The sequence below is a fragment of the Aythya fuligula genome, chromosome 2 (assembly GCF_009819795.1).
Source record: "Aythya fuligula isolate bAytFul2 chromosome 2, bAytFul2.pri, whole genome shotgun sequence".
NCBI lineage: Eukaryota > Metazoa > Chordata > Aves > Anseriformes > Anatidae > Aythya > Aythya fuligula.
The window spans coordinates 262,148-276,775 of NC_045560.1; the positions used below are offsets into that span (position 1 = coordinate 262,148).

Genomic DNA, 14,628 nt, shown 5'->3' on the forward strand with positions numbered 1-14,628 from the left:
GGTGCCAAGGAATAGGCTCACGTGCTCTGGTGCCCATGTGAAGTGTGTACATAAGCCTGTGCACGAGCATTGCACGTACCACATTTCCAGGCATGCATTTTCCCTCTGAGTTGACTGGGTTTGGAGTAAGTCCCTGCAAACCTCTGCAAATCAACAGCTCAGGGCTGCAGCTGTGCTGGGACCAGCCTCTCATGATGATTGACGTTGTCTCTATATTTTTCTTGTGCTACCATCTGTCCTTCCCCACTAAAAAATACTTTTTCATCTAGTCTAAACAAGAGCTGCCTTCATTCTTCAAGCCAGAAACACGTAGTGAGTAAGATACAGATAGGGTAAAAATGCAGAAAGGGTGAGCTTGCTGAACTGCAGAGAGGATTCATCTGGGGATCCCTGGGGAAGAGTGGGAGAAGCAACGTTCCCCTGTGAAGAGGAACAGGAGTTTAAATCCTTGGAGCATAGCCAGCACTACTTCACCCAACCGAGGGTGTACAGTACCGAGCAGTAATTGCCAAGAACCCTTTCTCAACTTTCTCCAAAGACCAGTATCCACTGGTGCCTTTTCTTTGAGACTTTGGGAGTCTCCACAGCTCTCACCACTTGGGAAGAACTTCTACGAGCAGTTCAAAGAAAGTCTTTTTAGGACACATCCGACCCAGAAACCCAGACGCTGGGATGTTCTGACTAACCTAGGTGCTTCTGGCGGTCTCATTTCTATTTGTAGAAAATGAGATATGTAGGTGGATTCTTCAAAGTCTCTGTGAGGCTTTGACACGAACAGGATAAATGTATGTGCCTTTTTTCATGCAGCTTGGTTTGCAGCATGAGCAGGACGACTGCTGCCACTGCTTCTCTTGGCACCCAGTGCTGTAGCACCAGGTGTGGGGAACGAGAGCACCTCAATGCCTCTTTGGTGCTCGGGGTGCCCATCGCCAGCTGCCAAACAGCACTGGGAAAGAGGTAAAACAAGCAGGAGATGGAGTCACCAGGAAGAGAGGGAGGCAGGAAGGAATGGCTGGGAGCTGGAAAAGCTCACAGAGGAGGGCAGCACAGGCAGAAGAGGGGTCAGGAAAAAAGGAGCAGCATCCACTGGCTTTGTAACAGATGCCTCGTTCCTACATCCCATGCCCTACCTGTTCAGGACACAGCCGAGCATCTGGCTGGCAAACACTGACACCCACCTTCTGCCAGGGTCACAGCACTCAGCTGACCCAGACCCACGCTGGATCAAGTGGCATCAATCCACTGCTGAGGCATGTTAAGCCCACAAAATCTGTTTTTCAGAAAAAAAAAAAAATGGAAAAAAAAACAAAGAGAGAAAGAAAATATCTTGAAAAGATCTTTTAATATGAAGTTCAGACACGGAAAGCTGGACAATGTAGAGGAGGAGTTTTGGCACGGGCCACGCGATGCACATTGCCATGCACTTAAGGACGTGCCTTGTTCCACAGGACCTGTTCCTGCCCCATGATGAGCAGAGCCAGCACGGCAAAGCAGCGCCTGCTCCCGCGTCCCCTCCCCGGAGCAGCCTGCCTGCTGGGCAGGGGGACAGCAGGGGGACAGCAGCTCCCCCCCAGCTGGGCTGGGGCTGCGCAGGATCAGCTCGGCCCATGGCACGGACACAGAGCAGGGGCAGAGGCAGAGCTGCACAGAGCAGCGTGGATGGGGCCATGGCAAGGCTCGTGCTGAACCCCATCGGCATCTGACAGCACGGGCGGCCTCCTGCTTCAGCTGCGTTTGGAAGGGTGCCGAGTGCTGCCTGACAGAGGGACACCAGCACCGGCCACCTTCACACAGACCCTCAGGCCTCACCAGGAGCCAGCCGGGCCCTCCTCCCGTCTCACACCCGCAGGTCTCCCCCCGGTGCCAGTGCTCCCCGCTCCGTTTTGACTCGCCACCTCCAGACGTGCAACACGCTGTTTTCCAACCCAGATCATCCTGCCCCAGCAATAAGGAATGCTTAACTGTAAAGTGAGAGGATTCACTAATACTGAAACATCTGACTTTTCACTCCAAGTCCAAAAAGAAATTGCCACAAAGGGTAAAAGCAGTAACACAGTCGGCATCACCCAGCAAGATCGCTTTGTGCCTGAGCCCCTGTCCAGCTCCACACAACCCCTCCCTGCACCAGGCAGCTAACTGATCCGGATCCTGTCGCCAACACAGAAGCTGACAACAGCCTCATCTCCCCTCTGGTGTGCTTCTCCACGTAACCTTAGGCTGTCCATGGTGTCACTCTCCTTCTAGCAGGGTCTGACTACGCTCCCGTTTTGTGCCTGTGCAACCCTAACATCATATTGAGGAGCTGGTCCCTTTGCTACTCCAAGCACTTACTGGACTGTTTTTGTATTAAGAGTAACATTTTACAAATCACAAGAAACATTTACTCTCTCTATCTGCTTATCACTGATACTGTTAGCATATTCTTAGCCTTCATGCACATCAGCCACAATATATTCTCATCTCGGTGACAAGATGTTTGGCTCAAAGACATGCATGAAGGGAAGCTCTCCCCCTCTTCCTCCCTCCCTCCCACTCTCTCTCTCCCTCTCCCTGTGCACTTGCAGCTTTTGAGGAACCCAGTGCCATGTGCCCCTTCTTCCCCACGTGTCTCCTAGGATAAGGCCACTGGGCTTCCTGGAGGAGGGAGGATGGTGCAGGACACTTGATCAGTTGAGTCTTGTGATGGTGACTACTGGAAGGTGGAGCATGTACATCCAGCACCCTCCCATCCCGAGCACAGGAGGGGTGGCTCTAAGGCACAAATGATTTTGTCCCTGTCCCCAGCACATCTGTGCCACTGAAGGGATTCCTTCACAGTGGGACTCGGGAGCCACTGGGGCCTTTGTTTCCAATCCTGCACCAGCCTGGGTGCACAGCAGTGCGCACAGGTTGGTCGCTCCTCCTTGCCCAGCACAGAGCCTGCCTGTGCCAGCCCTCCCCAGGGCACTGCCCCACCACGGCAAGCCCCAGACAGGTCCCTGGGGACACGCACACCACCAGGCACCAAATGCTGGTCCTGAGGCCCAGTGGCACTACGGAGCTGTTGCCCACACGTCGGCTCTCCCTCCCAGGGCTGTGCCAAGCTGCACGCTGGAAGGTCCCGACCTGCGCTGCACTCCGGGTGCTCTCCAGGAGGCTCCTTGCCACAGCCAGAACCACGCCAGGGGCACCCAACAGCTCGGCAGCTGGCTGGGGCAAACCCTGATTTCAAAGGATCAGGCAGGTCGGTGTGGTCTGCAACAAGGCTCCAAAGAAAACCGACAGGACAGGAAGGTGGCAGAAAGGTGCCGCTGAAACAACTGGACGTAGGGGAGAGGCTTCAGGGAGGCAGATCCAAAATGTTCTCGGAGTCTGGGCGCTGGGCTTCCCCTCTTTGGCCCAGGCGCTTGTTAGACTCATGCCACACACTGTGCTGCCTGCACTGCCTGCATCAGGCACAGAGAGCAACCCGCAGGGGTCCCACAGCAGCCATCCACGCTGCAGGACTGCCTGACGTGGAGGGGCTCGCCTGCTCAACCTTACATGTTGTACCACTGCTGGTTACCTGCTCCTAGCTAGCTCGGAACCTATTAACAGGTCCTATGCTGGATCTCAGCTACTCTCCTGCCTCTCGTTTGTCTCTTTACCAATAAAATTTCACACAGGAATTAAGGTTAAGAGGACATTCTAGTTGGAAATTGAAGGGGAAAAAAGCACAGAAAAGCAGGGGCCGTTCTGCCAGGACAGCCCAGGAGTCCTCAGAGTTCTCAGTAACCAACTTCCAAAACTTTGATCAAATCCACCAATATTCCAGGCACTGGCAGAAAACTGGAAATGTTGAGATGCTCCAGCTGACCAAAACATGTATTAGAAGAGAAATGTTCAGCAGACCCCAGTAACAGTCCTGCTCCTGGTCCCACAGGCAGCAAAGGGGCACAGTCCCTGCCAGTTTGAGGCAGGGCAGGTTCTTTACTGATCCCAAATCCAGCACCCTGCATCACACAGGGCTATGAGCGAGTCACCTCAAAGATTTCTATCATGTCAGAGCACTTACCATGGTGACTGAACTGTGAGCTGCAGTAAGTCTTGGAGGCATGAGAGCAAGTTGAAAAATATTCTCAGAAAACATCTTACCACTTGTGTACCAGGAGAAAAAAAAATAACAGAAAAGCCTTTCTGACCACTGCAGACAACCACCCAAAGCCAAGGCACAAAAAAACTGATTAAGGTTGCTGTCTTAATGTGCTCATGCATGTGTTCTGTGCATGTGTTCTGGGTGGCACGGTAGTGATGCTCTGCTCAGGGGCCCAGGGAAAAGGCGGTGACCAGGGCTTCTCAAATTCATGGCTTTTACATGAGGGAAGATCACAGGGAAGACCATTGTACCTATCCAGTGTGATCCCCTGCACGCATGCATGCAGCTACACATGCGAGTTGGATTAAAGCATAACTTGTAGAAAGATAACTAATCTCATTTTAGAGGCTTCAAGCAGTGCTAAGTCCACCAGCTCCCCAGATAAACCACTCCCATGTTTAATTACCCTCCCTGTAAGGGAACTACATCTCCTCTCAAGTTTAAATTGCTCTAACATCAGCCTCCAGACACTGCATCTCCTCAAACTTCATCAACTAGGCCGAAAGGCCCCGCACAGAGCTTTCTTCTAGGCATTGGTTTTCCAAGCAGCAGGATCAGTAATCAAGTCACATCTCGATCTGCTCTTGTGAGCCCAACAGGGCTGAGATGACTGCTGAAAGCGGGACACGGGGTGACACGGACATTGGGTTTGACATCACCAGAAGCTTCTCTGTGTTCTGTCTTTGATTCTTGCTGCAGTTCTGATAACCTTCTGTAAGTACGAGCATCAGACAAAGCACCCTAGGAATGTGTCTGAGAAGTGCTACGTGCAATTGTTACTGAACTCATGCATGCTGAGGGTGTACGGAGGTGGCGGTGAAGAAATGACAATGAACAGTGGAGAGCAGTGGCAGAAAACAGGCAGAATTTTCAGCTGCATGTCCTTGGTCAAAAAATAGAGTAATTGCAGTCATTCACTGGCAGTTTATCTGATCTGCAGACCAAGCCTGGCTCTACAGAACCAGCAGTATGGGTTCAGAGAGGTTCACAGCTGGCACCACGTGAAGGCAGCGACACCAGCACGTGCCTCTGCCTGTGCTGAGCGTGATGCTGCGGACCCCAGCCAGCTCCTGGTGCTCCCTGCAGCTGCACCCGAGTCCACAAGGCCCAGCCCTGGAGCTGGGAGCACCACGTCCACCAGGCCCCAGGGCTGGGAGCACCGTGCCAAGGCCCAGCCGCACGACACAACCAGGGTGCGGAGCATTGAGCAGAAACCAGGATGGGGTGACCCAACTCCCCTCTCCGTGGCACAGTGCACAGCACCAGATTATCACGGATTTCCATTATCAGCAGCGTTATCAGCACCTCCCTGTTACCCTGCAGAGTGGAGAGATCCTCATGTTCTGCCCTATTAGACCACTGCCAGCAGTGCTCTGGGAAGAAGAATGCATGAGGAAACCTTCTGTCCTGGGCCAGGGTACCCCAAGGACAAAGAAGAGACTTGTCGATGCCCTGGAAGTTCAGGAAGGACATCTCTAAGTTTGATACCTCCCTGGGGCAGGGTGTGATACCTCCTGGGGCAGGAGGGGCAGAGGCAGTGTGGCACAAGCTCCAGGAGAAAGATGGAGCCCCCGGCCTGCCCCCTCCCTCTCCCCACGCTTGGAGGCAGCTGTGCCTCTTAAGTGTGCATGGAAAAACAGAACTCACAAACTTTCCTTTTTTCTGTCTTTCCACTTCACATGGGAAGACAGAACTCACAAAACACCCCCCTCACATCACTACGTCCCCAGGGAAAAGCGAGAAGGAAAAGGGGACCACAAGAGGAAGAGAGCAGAACTTTGCAGGGATCAGGAGACATCCCTGGCAGGGGTTTCCCTGGTTTTAGGGAACACCAGCTCCCTCCACGCGCAGCAGCTCGTGAGACTGGCTGCCTCCTCTCAGGGAGCTCATGCAGGTAGTTAGAGCCCTGTTACTCCCTCCTGTCCCGTACACTTCCCAGCGCAGCCCCAGCGGGCAGCCTACCTGAGCTCTGCACAGCAATGCCAACACCCCTCCAAGGCACTCAGAGAGCGGTGACAGCAAGAATCTCCACAACTGCTTTTGCTGCTGGCTCAGCCCAGCCAGGCGCTGCCAGTGGCGCGAGCTGGCCCCAGCTCTGCACCCACACCAGCTCTTACCTGTGCCTCCCGTGAGCTGCGTGCTGCTCCGCTCCTTTGCCAGCCCGTTGGCCTTGGGGCTCGCGCTGGGCGCTGCCGCCGTCGTTGCCCTGGGCAGCCGCTTGCCCGGTACCTTCACGGTGGTTCTCAGCAGATCGATTTCCTTCCCATGGACGTTCTGCATGTAGTCCTGCAGCAGAGAGGCGGAAAGATTCGAGATCAGCCCTGCCCTGGCCAGTTGCTCTCAGCTCCCCTCTCACTCACTCAATCAAAGCCAAAACCCGGCTCCAACTATCGACGTGGCTCCTGGTTAACAGCCAGCAACCTGGAGGTGCCGGGAGCTCAGCACGTGCTGCTTTCCTTGCACTGCACTGAAGCACCAAGCCAGGTGGGGCAGAAGCAGCAGACCCTGTGACTCTGCCAGCGTCCGCAGCGAGATGTCTTCTGACAAAACGGAGGCAAAGCCTGGGCACCGATCTGCCTCCTTCCCATGATGAGCTGGGACTGGCCCCAGGGAAGCACCAGCCATCGCCTCCAGCACCCAGACCCCGTCAGCTCTCACCGAACGAGGCCAGGACGTTGCCAGGGGCACTCAGAGGCCATGACGGGGCCATTTGTGAAAACCTGGCCGGGGATCAGACTAGATGGTGCAGAAGAGCGCATCGGTGGCAGGCAGTTCTTCCTTCCTGTCATTCGCTGTCTTTTTAATCACAACACTCAGACGTAGCTGCTAACAATGTACCACACCAGTGCAGGTAATGCGATAACCAGAAATTCCCTCTCAGGTCCCAGCTACTGAAATTCAAGCCCAGAAAAAACAGCTCAGCACAACTCTCTCATCCACTCACCTACATGGCTCTAAGCTACCCCAGACTTGGTGCTTTCACCTTTCCTGCTGGAAGGCTACTGCAGAGCCAAGAACTCCATGTGCAGACTGTGAATGTTGTTCTGCCTCCTAGAAGTACCTCACCTTTTAATCAAAACCAGCCTGCAGACCTGTGGCCAGTCCTGAGCGCCGTGTCCTGCCCCATTTCTTCCACCCCTTCCCCTGCCCCGCAGCATGCTGCAGCCCTCCCCTAGCACCCCCCATGCTCCTGGATGGGAAAGACCAGGGCACTGTGACCTCTGCAGAGCCCCGAGGCCCTGCCTGGCTCTCTGGGAGCGGCAGCCCAGCCCTGTGGGCTCTGCAGGGAGCTCCCCAGGCTCACCCCAGCGTGGGGTCTGGGTGCCCTGGCTCCCTGCTCCGGGGGCACACGCTGCGATGGGGAGATGAGAGGCAGCAACCGTGTGGGGTGAGGCCGCAGCTGCTGCAGAGAGCATTGGGCTTGCTCCAGTTCACAAGGAGGTCACCAAGAGGATTAAATTGGAGCTGGTGCCTGTGTAAATTGTCTGCTTCCAAACTGGAGATAAAGGCATGAAGAAGATCGGTTAAGTGCAGCCGTTCCCCCAGTCCTGGACTCCAAGAAGCGGGTAAAGAGGGCTGTGCAGGCAATGCTGCGGTTCAGGTGGCTGTCTGCATGGGTTACCACTGCTCAGCAGCACCTCAGGGTCTTGCTCTGAACTCTTCTCTCTCTGCTGACCCCTGTGAAGGCACCCAGCTCTCAGTGCACGTCCAAGAGACGTGGCAGCACTGCAGCACACCCTCCTGTGCTTCCCACTGCTGGGTGACTTGACCTTAAAAGACAGTCAAGACATGCACGTGCCCTTTGGTGCCCCGGGCAGTTCCTAGAAAACCATCCCAGGCAAACGCTTCTCCAAGCTGCTCCTGGCTGGGTGGGAGCCCGGTGTCACCCCTGGGCAGGGAATCTCGGAGGGGCTGGAGGATTTTCCCTAACTCAGCACAATTGCTGCGCTAGCCGGCTGCCTGCCGGAGAGAGCGGTCACCAGCGCACTGCTTTTATTACATGCTATAAAACAGCAATTTCTTCCCAAGCCTCCTCGCTAATTACCCAGCCAGTTCTCTCATTTCATTTTATTACTGGAATTAACAACGAGTTCAAAGCGTGGAAAGCTATTAAGATGTGTGATTAAGCCACATTCAATTAGTTTCTACAAACAATTTAATTGATGTTGCAGATAGAATTAACAGAAGGTGATTGTGTGAATGGCTCCACTGGCTGCAAAATGGGAGATGCTTTCTCTCCAGCTCTGTGCAGCACAGCACAGCCTGGCCAGTGAAGCTGGGCTGAACCACATACGCCTTCCTCACGAGCAGAAGCACTTACTCTCCAAGGCTTTGGGGAAGTGATACGAAACTGCACCAGTCTTCTCATAAAACTTGTTCTTTCCCTGTCGCTTAACACACGCGCGGAAAGGTAAGAGAAATAGAGATGCAATGAGGAAATCTGTGCTGAATCCAGCCAACGGGCCCCCAGCCACTTCTACTTTCAGGCAGAGCTGCTGCCCACAGCTCCAGCTGCAGACGTCCTGCTTGCAAAGTCTGTAAAGCTGCCGCCTGCTCCAGAAAGGAGGCAGCACCAGGGAGCGGGGACGCACAGCTCCCGAGGACCCAAGCACAGGTCTGAGCCTCCAGCCGAGGCTGACACGCTCCCATTGCCAAGTTGCAGAGGACTTGGTCAGGGCTGGACACAGCTCCCTAAGCACTCCCCATCGACCTGTCCCTGCACACCCACGGCCTCAGCCTGAGTCCCAGTCAGCACATGTCAAAGTGGGACGGGAGGTGCTGAGATACAGATCCTGAAGCAAGGACAGTGATAAACACTCAAAAGCAGATGAATAGCCCTGTCAGGAAGCTTTTGGGTGGTGAAATCAGAAGTATGACCCAGCCAGAGCTGCAATTTTCACCCAGTGGGGCACAGACACATGTGGAGCAGACATCCCCACTGAAACAAAAAATAAAAGGTTGCTAACCCCTGTGGTACTTCCTCCCATCCCACGTGGGGCAGGGGCAGGACAGAAACAAGACGGAAGAGGAGAGATGCCTAGGCAGGGATTGCCCTGAATGCTGCCAAGGAAAAGCCACTGGGAACACAAATGCAGCACAGAAATGCTCTGGGGCTTGAACATCCTGAGAGGGGCTGGGAAAGACCCTCTTCTGACCCTCTTCCCCTTGCACTCAGCCATCCCCTCACGGACCCCTCTGCTGCCCCCTGAATTCTGCTGCCTCCAGGCACGTGGCAGTACATGCTGACTCTGAGCAAGGACAGGAAAAGGGGCACGACAGGGCTCAGGGACCTTCAGGATGCCGTGTGCCTCCTCCACTGAGGATCCCATATACCTGTTCTTGCCTTAGCAGCCGCCTGCTGGACCAACAGCTGCTGCCACAAGTGGGAGTGCCAAAGCAGCACACGCCCTTCCTTGGGAGCAGAGGTTTTGCTACTGCCCCAGGCTGTTCAACCTTAACGTGCTCTGCTTGTGACATCTTGTCAAAGGGCATGGAAACCTGCTTCATGCCACTGGAGACAGAAAAGCACCGCAGCATCTCTTAACTCACACTAGAAAACGGGACATCTTCCGAAGCACCTCTTCCTCCAGGCTGCCTTCCTGCATCTGAGCCCTCCAAGCCGGTCGTACACTGGACTGGAGGGAAAGTGAGGCAAGGCAGGGCAAAGCAGGGCAGCCTGTGCTCAGCAGAGCCCCACGCTGCTCACCAAAGCTTGAGCTTGTCCGCATCCCACAAAAACCACAACACAGCTGTGGGTGCCATCCATCTTCTCCCCGGTTCTCAGGGAGGCGATGCCAAGGAGGGAGCACGCAGATCTCCTGTCCTCACAGGAGTCAGAGCTGGGCAGCAAGCAGCTCTGCTTTCTGTGGCCCACAAGTAACTTGTCCCTGATACAGGGAAACATACAGGGCATTACTTACTTTGGTGCAAGGTGCAGAGCTTTTGGTGAAATCGAGGGGCGGAGAGGCCCGTCTTGTACCTTTCTTAGCAATGGGTTGTGGATCACCAGTTGCACCAGGGAGAAGTAAAACAGATTTTTGCTTGGGGCAACACCGTAATGAAATGAAACACTGAAGAAGCAAACTAAGGAAAGCAAGTGACATCAAACCAGATCACCCTCTGGGGAACAAACGGTGTAAAGAGCAGACAAACCTAGTGTGCAGCGGCATCAGCTGAGTGCAGTTAAACAACATCCCAGAAATCACTCTGCCTCCACAGATGATTTAAACCATGGCCCTGTGATGTCAGAAACCTGATAAACCATACCCGTGTGTGAGCACGCACAGAGAGCAGACAGCAGCAGTCATTCCCTCCCAGTTTGGGTCTATAAAGACCAAAAAATGGGGTTGCAAAGTTAGGGAACTGCAGAACCACACCATATGGTAAAAGGAACAAAGACTAAAAGGAAACAAGCAAACAAACAAAACCCAAACAACTGTTTTTACAGCTTTCCTGAATTAAGGAAAGGACATGCAATGACTGCTTTTTCCAGCATGAGGCTATTAGGGTCAGAAGGCTCCGTGTCACAAGCCCACGAACCAGAGAGGCAGGAGGAAGCCTGTGAGGCTCAGGGCACCCAAACACGTACGTGTCTGAGGAGATTGGGGACACACAAGGAGCCCGGGGCTCTGAACAGCACAGGAGCTGCAGCTCCCAGCTCTCTGCCCCACTCAGCCACCCGGGGAGCGAGCCCTGCCCCGTGCCCCCCGGCCGCCCCGCTGCAGCGCGTCCTCTGCAGAGGGTGCTGTGGTCTCGGTGTCACAGGTGTGTCTGTCCGCGGCTCACTGTCTCAGCAGCAAACTGTGCTCAAGAGGGAATGGGGAAGAAGTCATTAGCCCCACAGTGGGGAGGCGACAGAGATGGATGGGGAGGCAGCTGTGTGCCTGAGCCAAGCAGTGAAGAGGATCAGAGATGCATCGAGTGACAGCTCAGCTCGGCAGGCTCTGCACAGGCACCTCATCTCCATTACCCAATACCTAGCAGCCAGGAAAATTATTCCACACCCAAATGGCACCATCAGATGTGGCTGCAAGGAGTTGTCTGCCTGTTCCTCACCCCGGATGCAGGGAGGCAGCAGCCTCTGCTTTAATGGACTGAGCAGGGGAAACACAGAAAAGCAAGATGCATTCACTGAGCATAATTCTGTGCAGAGCATGTTCCTATCAGCTTTTCCCACCCAGCCTGGCACAGCAGAGACAGCCTTCAGGAAAGGGAAGGGTTTTTTCTCCAGACTGATAAAAAACAACTCTGCTGTATAAGCCTGCCCTACTGAGGGCTCATGTTGAACCTCCTGCTCAGGGTCAGCAGCTTTCATCGGCTGCCAAACCCTTTCCAAGCAACTCTGCAACTGTGGCATCTGCAAGAGGACCTGCAGCAGCAGCCACAGCACGAAGGAGAGCCTGCTCTGTCCCACCCTGCTTCTCAAGCATCTCCCGTGCCGTACTTACGTGCAGGCTGGGGTGGTAGGTGAGGACTCCGTTGTCACACAATGTCACATACTTCTTCTTCCACTCCTTGTTGAGTGACTTGCCACTGCGTTTCAGGAGAATGCCCTAAAAGAGAAGCAGCAAGAGTCTTAGACCTTGTTTCATCTGGGTATTTCCCACTCAGCTTCAGAGTCACCCCTTGTAGGAGACTGATCTTTGAAAAGACACAAAGATTGAGACTCAAGAAACATCTAGGTTGGTCTCCCAACAGCATTTTCCCTGGGACTCATAGGAAAAGGGCTACAGCCGTCCCCTCACCAACCCCAGCACGTATCCCCAGACAGCCCTGCCGTTCTGAGATGAGGGTCTCCATGTGCCAGTCCTGAATCTCAGGTCCTCAGAGGGATCCATCACACACCCTCGTGTCCCAAACCACTCCCTCTGGGCACCTCTTCAGATGCTGAAGAGCAGTGACAAAACAAGGCAGGAGCTAACCTCACCACCAGCTGATAATCCTTGATCTGTTACCACAGTGCTCCCAGGCCACCTCCCGTCATAAAAAGCACAGACTGGTGGATGGACAATGAAAGAATAATTTAGGACAGGCAAGGGAACAACACTCCAGTACGTGGGTCTCACAAGGGATAAATATTCCCTTGCCTGCTTGGGTTGCTCTTCCTTAGAGGTGTCAAACAAATGGAGCTAGGGGCACACTTCAGAGGCAGAGCAGGTCCTGGGCAGCTGAGGTGTCTGTTCACCCCACTTCCCCGTCAGGAGGTTACACGAGACCAATCCTGAGGTCTCACGTATGACAAAAGCTCCCTCTTCCTACCAGCCCAACCCAGAATGAATACCCGTGGATCTGAACCATCACTCAAAGTTGCAACCTCTTAACCCTTCCCCAGGGAAGTGGTCATGGCACCGAGCCTGCCAGAGTTCAAGAAGCATTTGGACAATGCTCTCAGATATGATCCACTTTTTTATTATTATTTTTTTATTTTTTTCAGGGTGGTCCTTTGGGGACCCAGGAGTTGGACTCAATGACCCTTGTGGGTCCCTTCCAACTCGGATATTCTCTGATTCCATGATTCTGTAACCTCCTCCCCATCGCAGTTCTGCCTCCCCAGGACATCTGCCTCCAGCAGGACCTGACATTGTACCAGGTAAGACTGGAGGTGGGGAGGGAGACCGAAGACAGAGCAACAAGCCAGGCACAAGGGTGCTGGAGCACGGATCGAGGGGAGAACATCAAGTATTCTGCTGGCAGGGAGGAAAGGACAGCATGGGGACAAAAGTATGGATGAATAACAAGAGTCTGGGAAAAAAACTGCATCTACCGACTGCCGGGCCTGGGCTCTCCGAAAGCACTGTCTGAGCAGACGTCAAGACTGGCTGTTCCTAACGTGGCAAAAATCTGGGCCCCAGGCCAGCACCTCCTCAAAAACCTGGACAGACTGTCTCTGTCCTGCCAGCCTCGGCATATTTGGGGGCCTCATCCCACTGCCTAGAGACTGAGGCCGCTGCGCCTGCCCAATGGAAAAACACAACAAAAACAATGTAGGGTTTGGCACATGCTGGGGTAACAATGCTGCACAGACATGACCATGAAATCGGCGATAAATGATGCAGAAAAGGCAGAAGTGCTCCATGACCACTTATGCTCAGTGCTTGGGAAGCAAACAGTGTGAAAAGGAAAAGCCTCCTACTCGTACAAGGGGAAGCTGAAGCAGAGCGGTGGGAGCTGAACTGTTTTGGTGGCAGGATCTGATCCCTTGCCTTCAAGAGCTCCAAGAATTAGCTGAAGAGTTTGCTCAGCAGTGTTTAAAAGGTGCTGATTTTAACATGCCTTAAAACGTAGGAGCAGTCCAAAAGCTCGTGCCTTGCCAAGATCTGCAAGGGGAAAAGCAATGACCCTTATAATTGTGGCCAGCCAGCCAGACGCTTACACTGGGCAAAACGGTCAAAAAGCCACCACAAGAAGCGATCAGCAAAGAATGAGGGGACAGCAGTGTAACTAATGCTGATCAGCGTGGAAATAGGTCATCAGAGAAGTGTGGCTCTGCTTTCGGTAAGATCACAATACCTGATGGCAATGGTGGCTGTGTTGACACAGCATTGTTTAGGATGTTAACTGAGCAGCACATACATTAAAATCCAACTGTACAAAATCCATACGGCCATTAATGCATGGAGTAAAAACATTTTGGTCAAGTGAAAGGTCTCCAAATATAACCATGAATGAGAAGACAAATAATCAGAAATGGCAAATCCATGTCCAGCATAAGTATTTGTATATAGGTCCAACCAATCTGTGTTTGATTCATGTTATTTAGTCAACATCTTCCCTAAATGAGCCCAAGGAAAGCACAAAAACAGGAAACTTAAAGGCAACATAGAAACTGCACAGAGTAAATCGCTGGAGGTGACCGGTCATTAACACAAATTGTTTTGTATCACTTGGCAAACCGGGCTCCTGAGAAGAGCGTGGATTCCAGCAGGACTCATGCCAGGTCCTGCACCTAGGAGCAGGCTGCCAGACCCCTCGCCAGGACTCGGCCACTCTGCCCTGGTTCTGGCCTACCACGGACACAAAGCATCGTCCCCAGCACCACTGCTGGGCTGTGCATCTCTCACAGGGGTGCCTGAATGTTTATTCCTCTCACTTGTAAAGTCTCATGTATAAGGACAGTTCAATATTACACCATCTCATCTAGATAAACGGTAGGTTCTCTGTATCTAAGAACATTTGTTTGGTATCTTTCAAACAAATCTGCTCTAGACCAGACTGAAGGCACAAATTTGGCTCAAAGTCACTGGGGGCAGCTCCCTGGCTCATGGGCACAACGATCCCCTCTGGCTTTAAAATTGCTTCAGTTCTAGAGTCTGACCTGCCAACACGTCCTGCAAACCAAGAACTCCAGCTGCCTCTCCTCTCCTTCAGGTGTCTTCAGCTCAATACACCTTGGTGCCACAGAACTACCTACTTCAATGTTTTTGGGCTGCTGCAATCACTATCAAGCCCCCAAAATGTGTTGTCTGCAGAGAAGAGCTCAGCAGCAGTTAGTTCAGCTACAAACCTGGAACTTC

At 53.3% G+C, this 14,628-nt stretch overlaps 1 protein-coding gene across 1 annotated transcript in view; it reads right to left on the reverse strand.

Annotated features, from left to right (window-relative positions):
- Window positions 1–14,628, reverse strand: part of AGAP3 (ArfGAP with GTPase domain, ankyrin repeat and PH domain 3) — a 129,385-nt gene that overhangs the window by 36,329 nt on the left and 78,428 nt on the right. Inside the window, 2 exon segments of the mRNA XM_032182154.1 lie at window positions 6,232–6,400; window positions 11,563–11,667. Coding sequence (XP_032038045.1) covers window positions 6,232–6,400; window positions 11,563–11,667 — 274 coding nt within the window.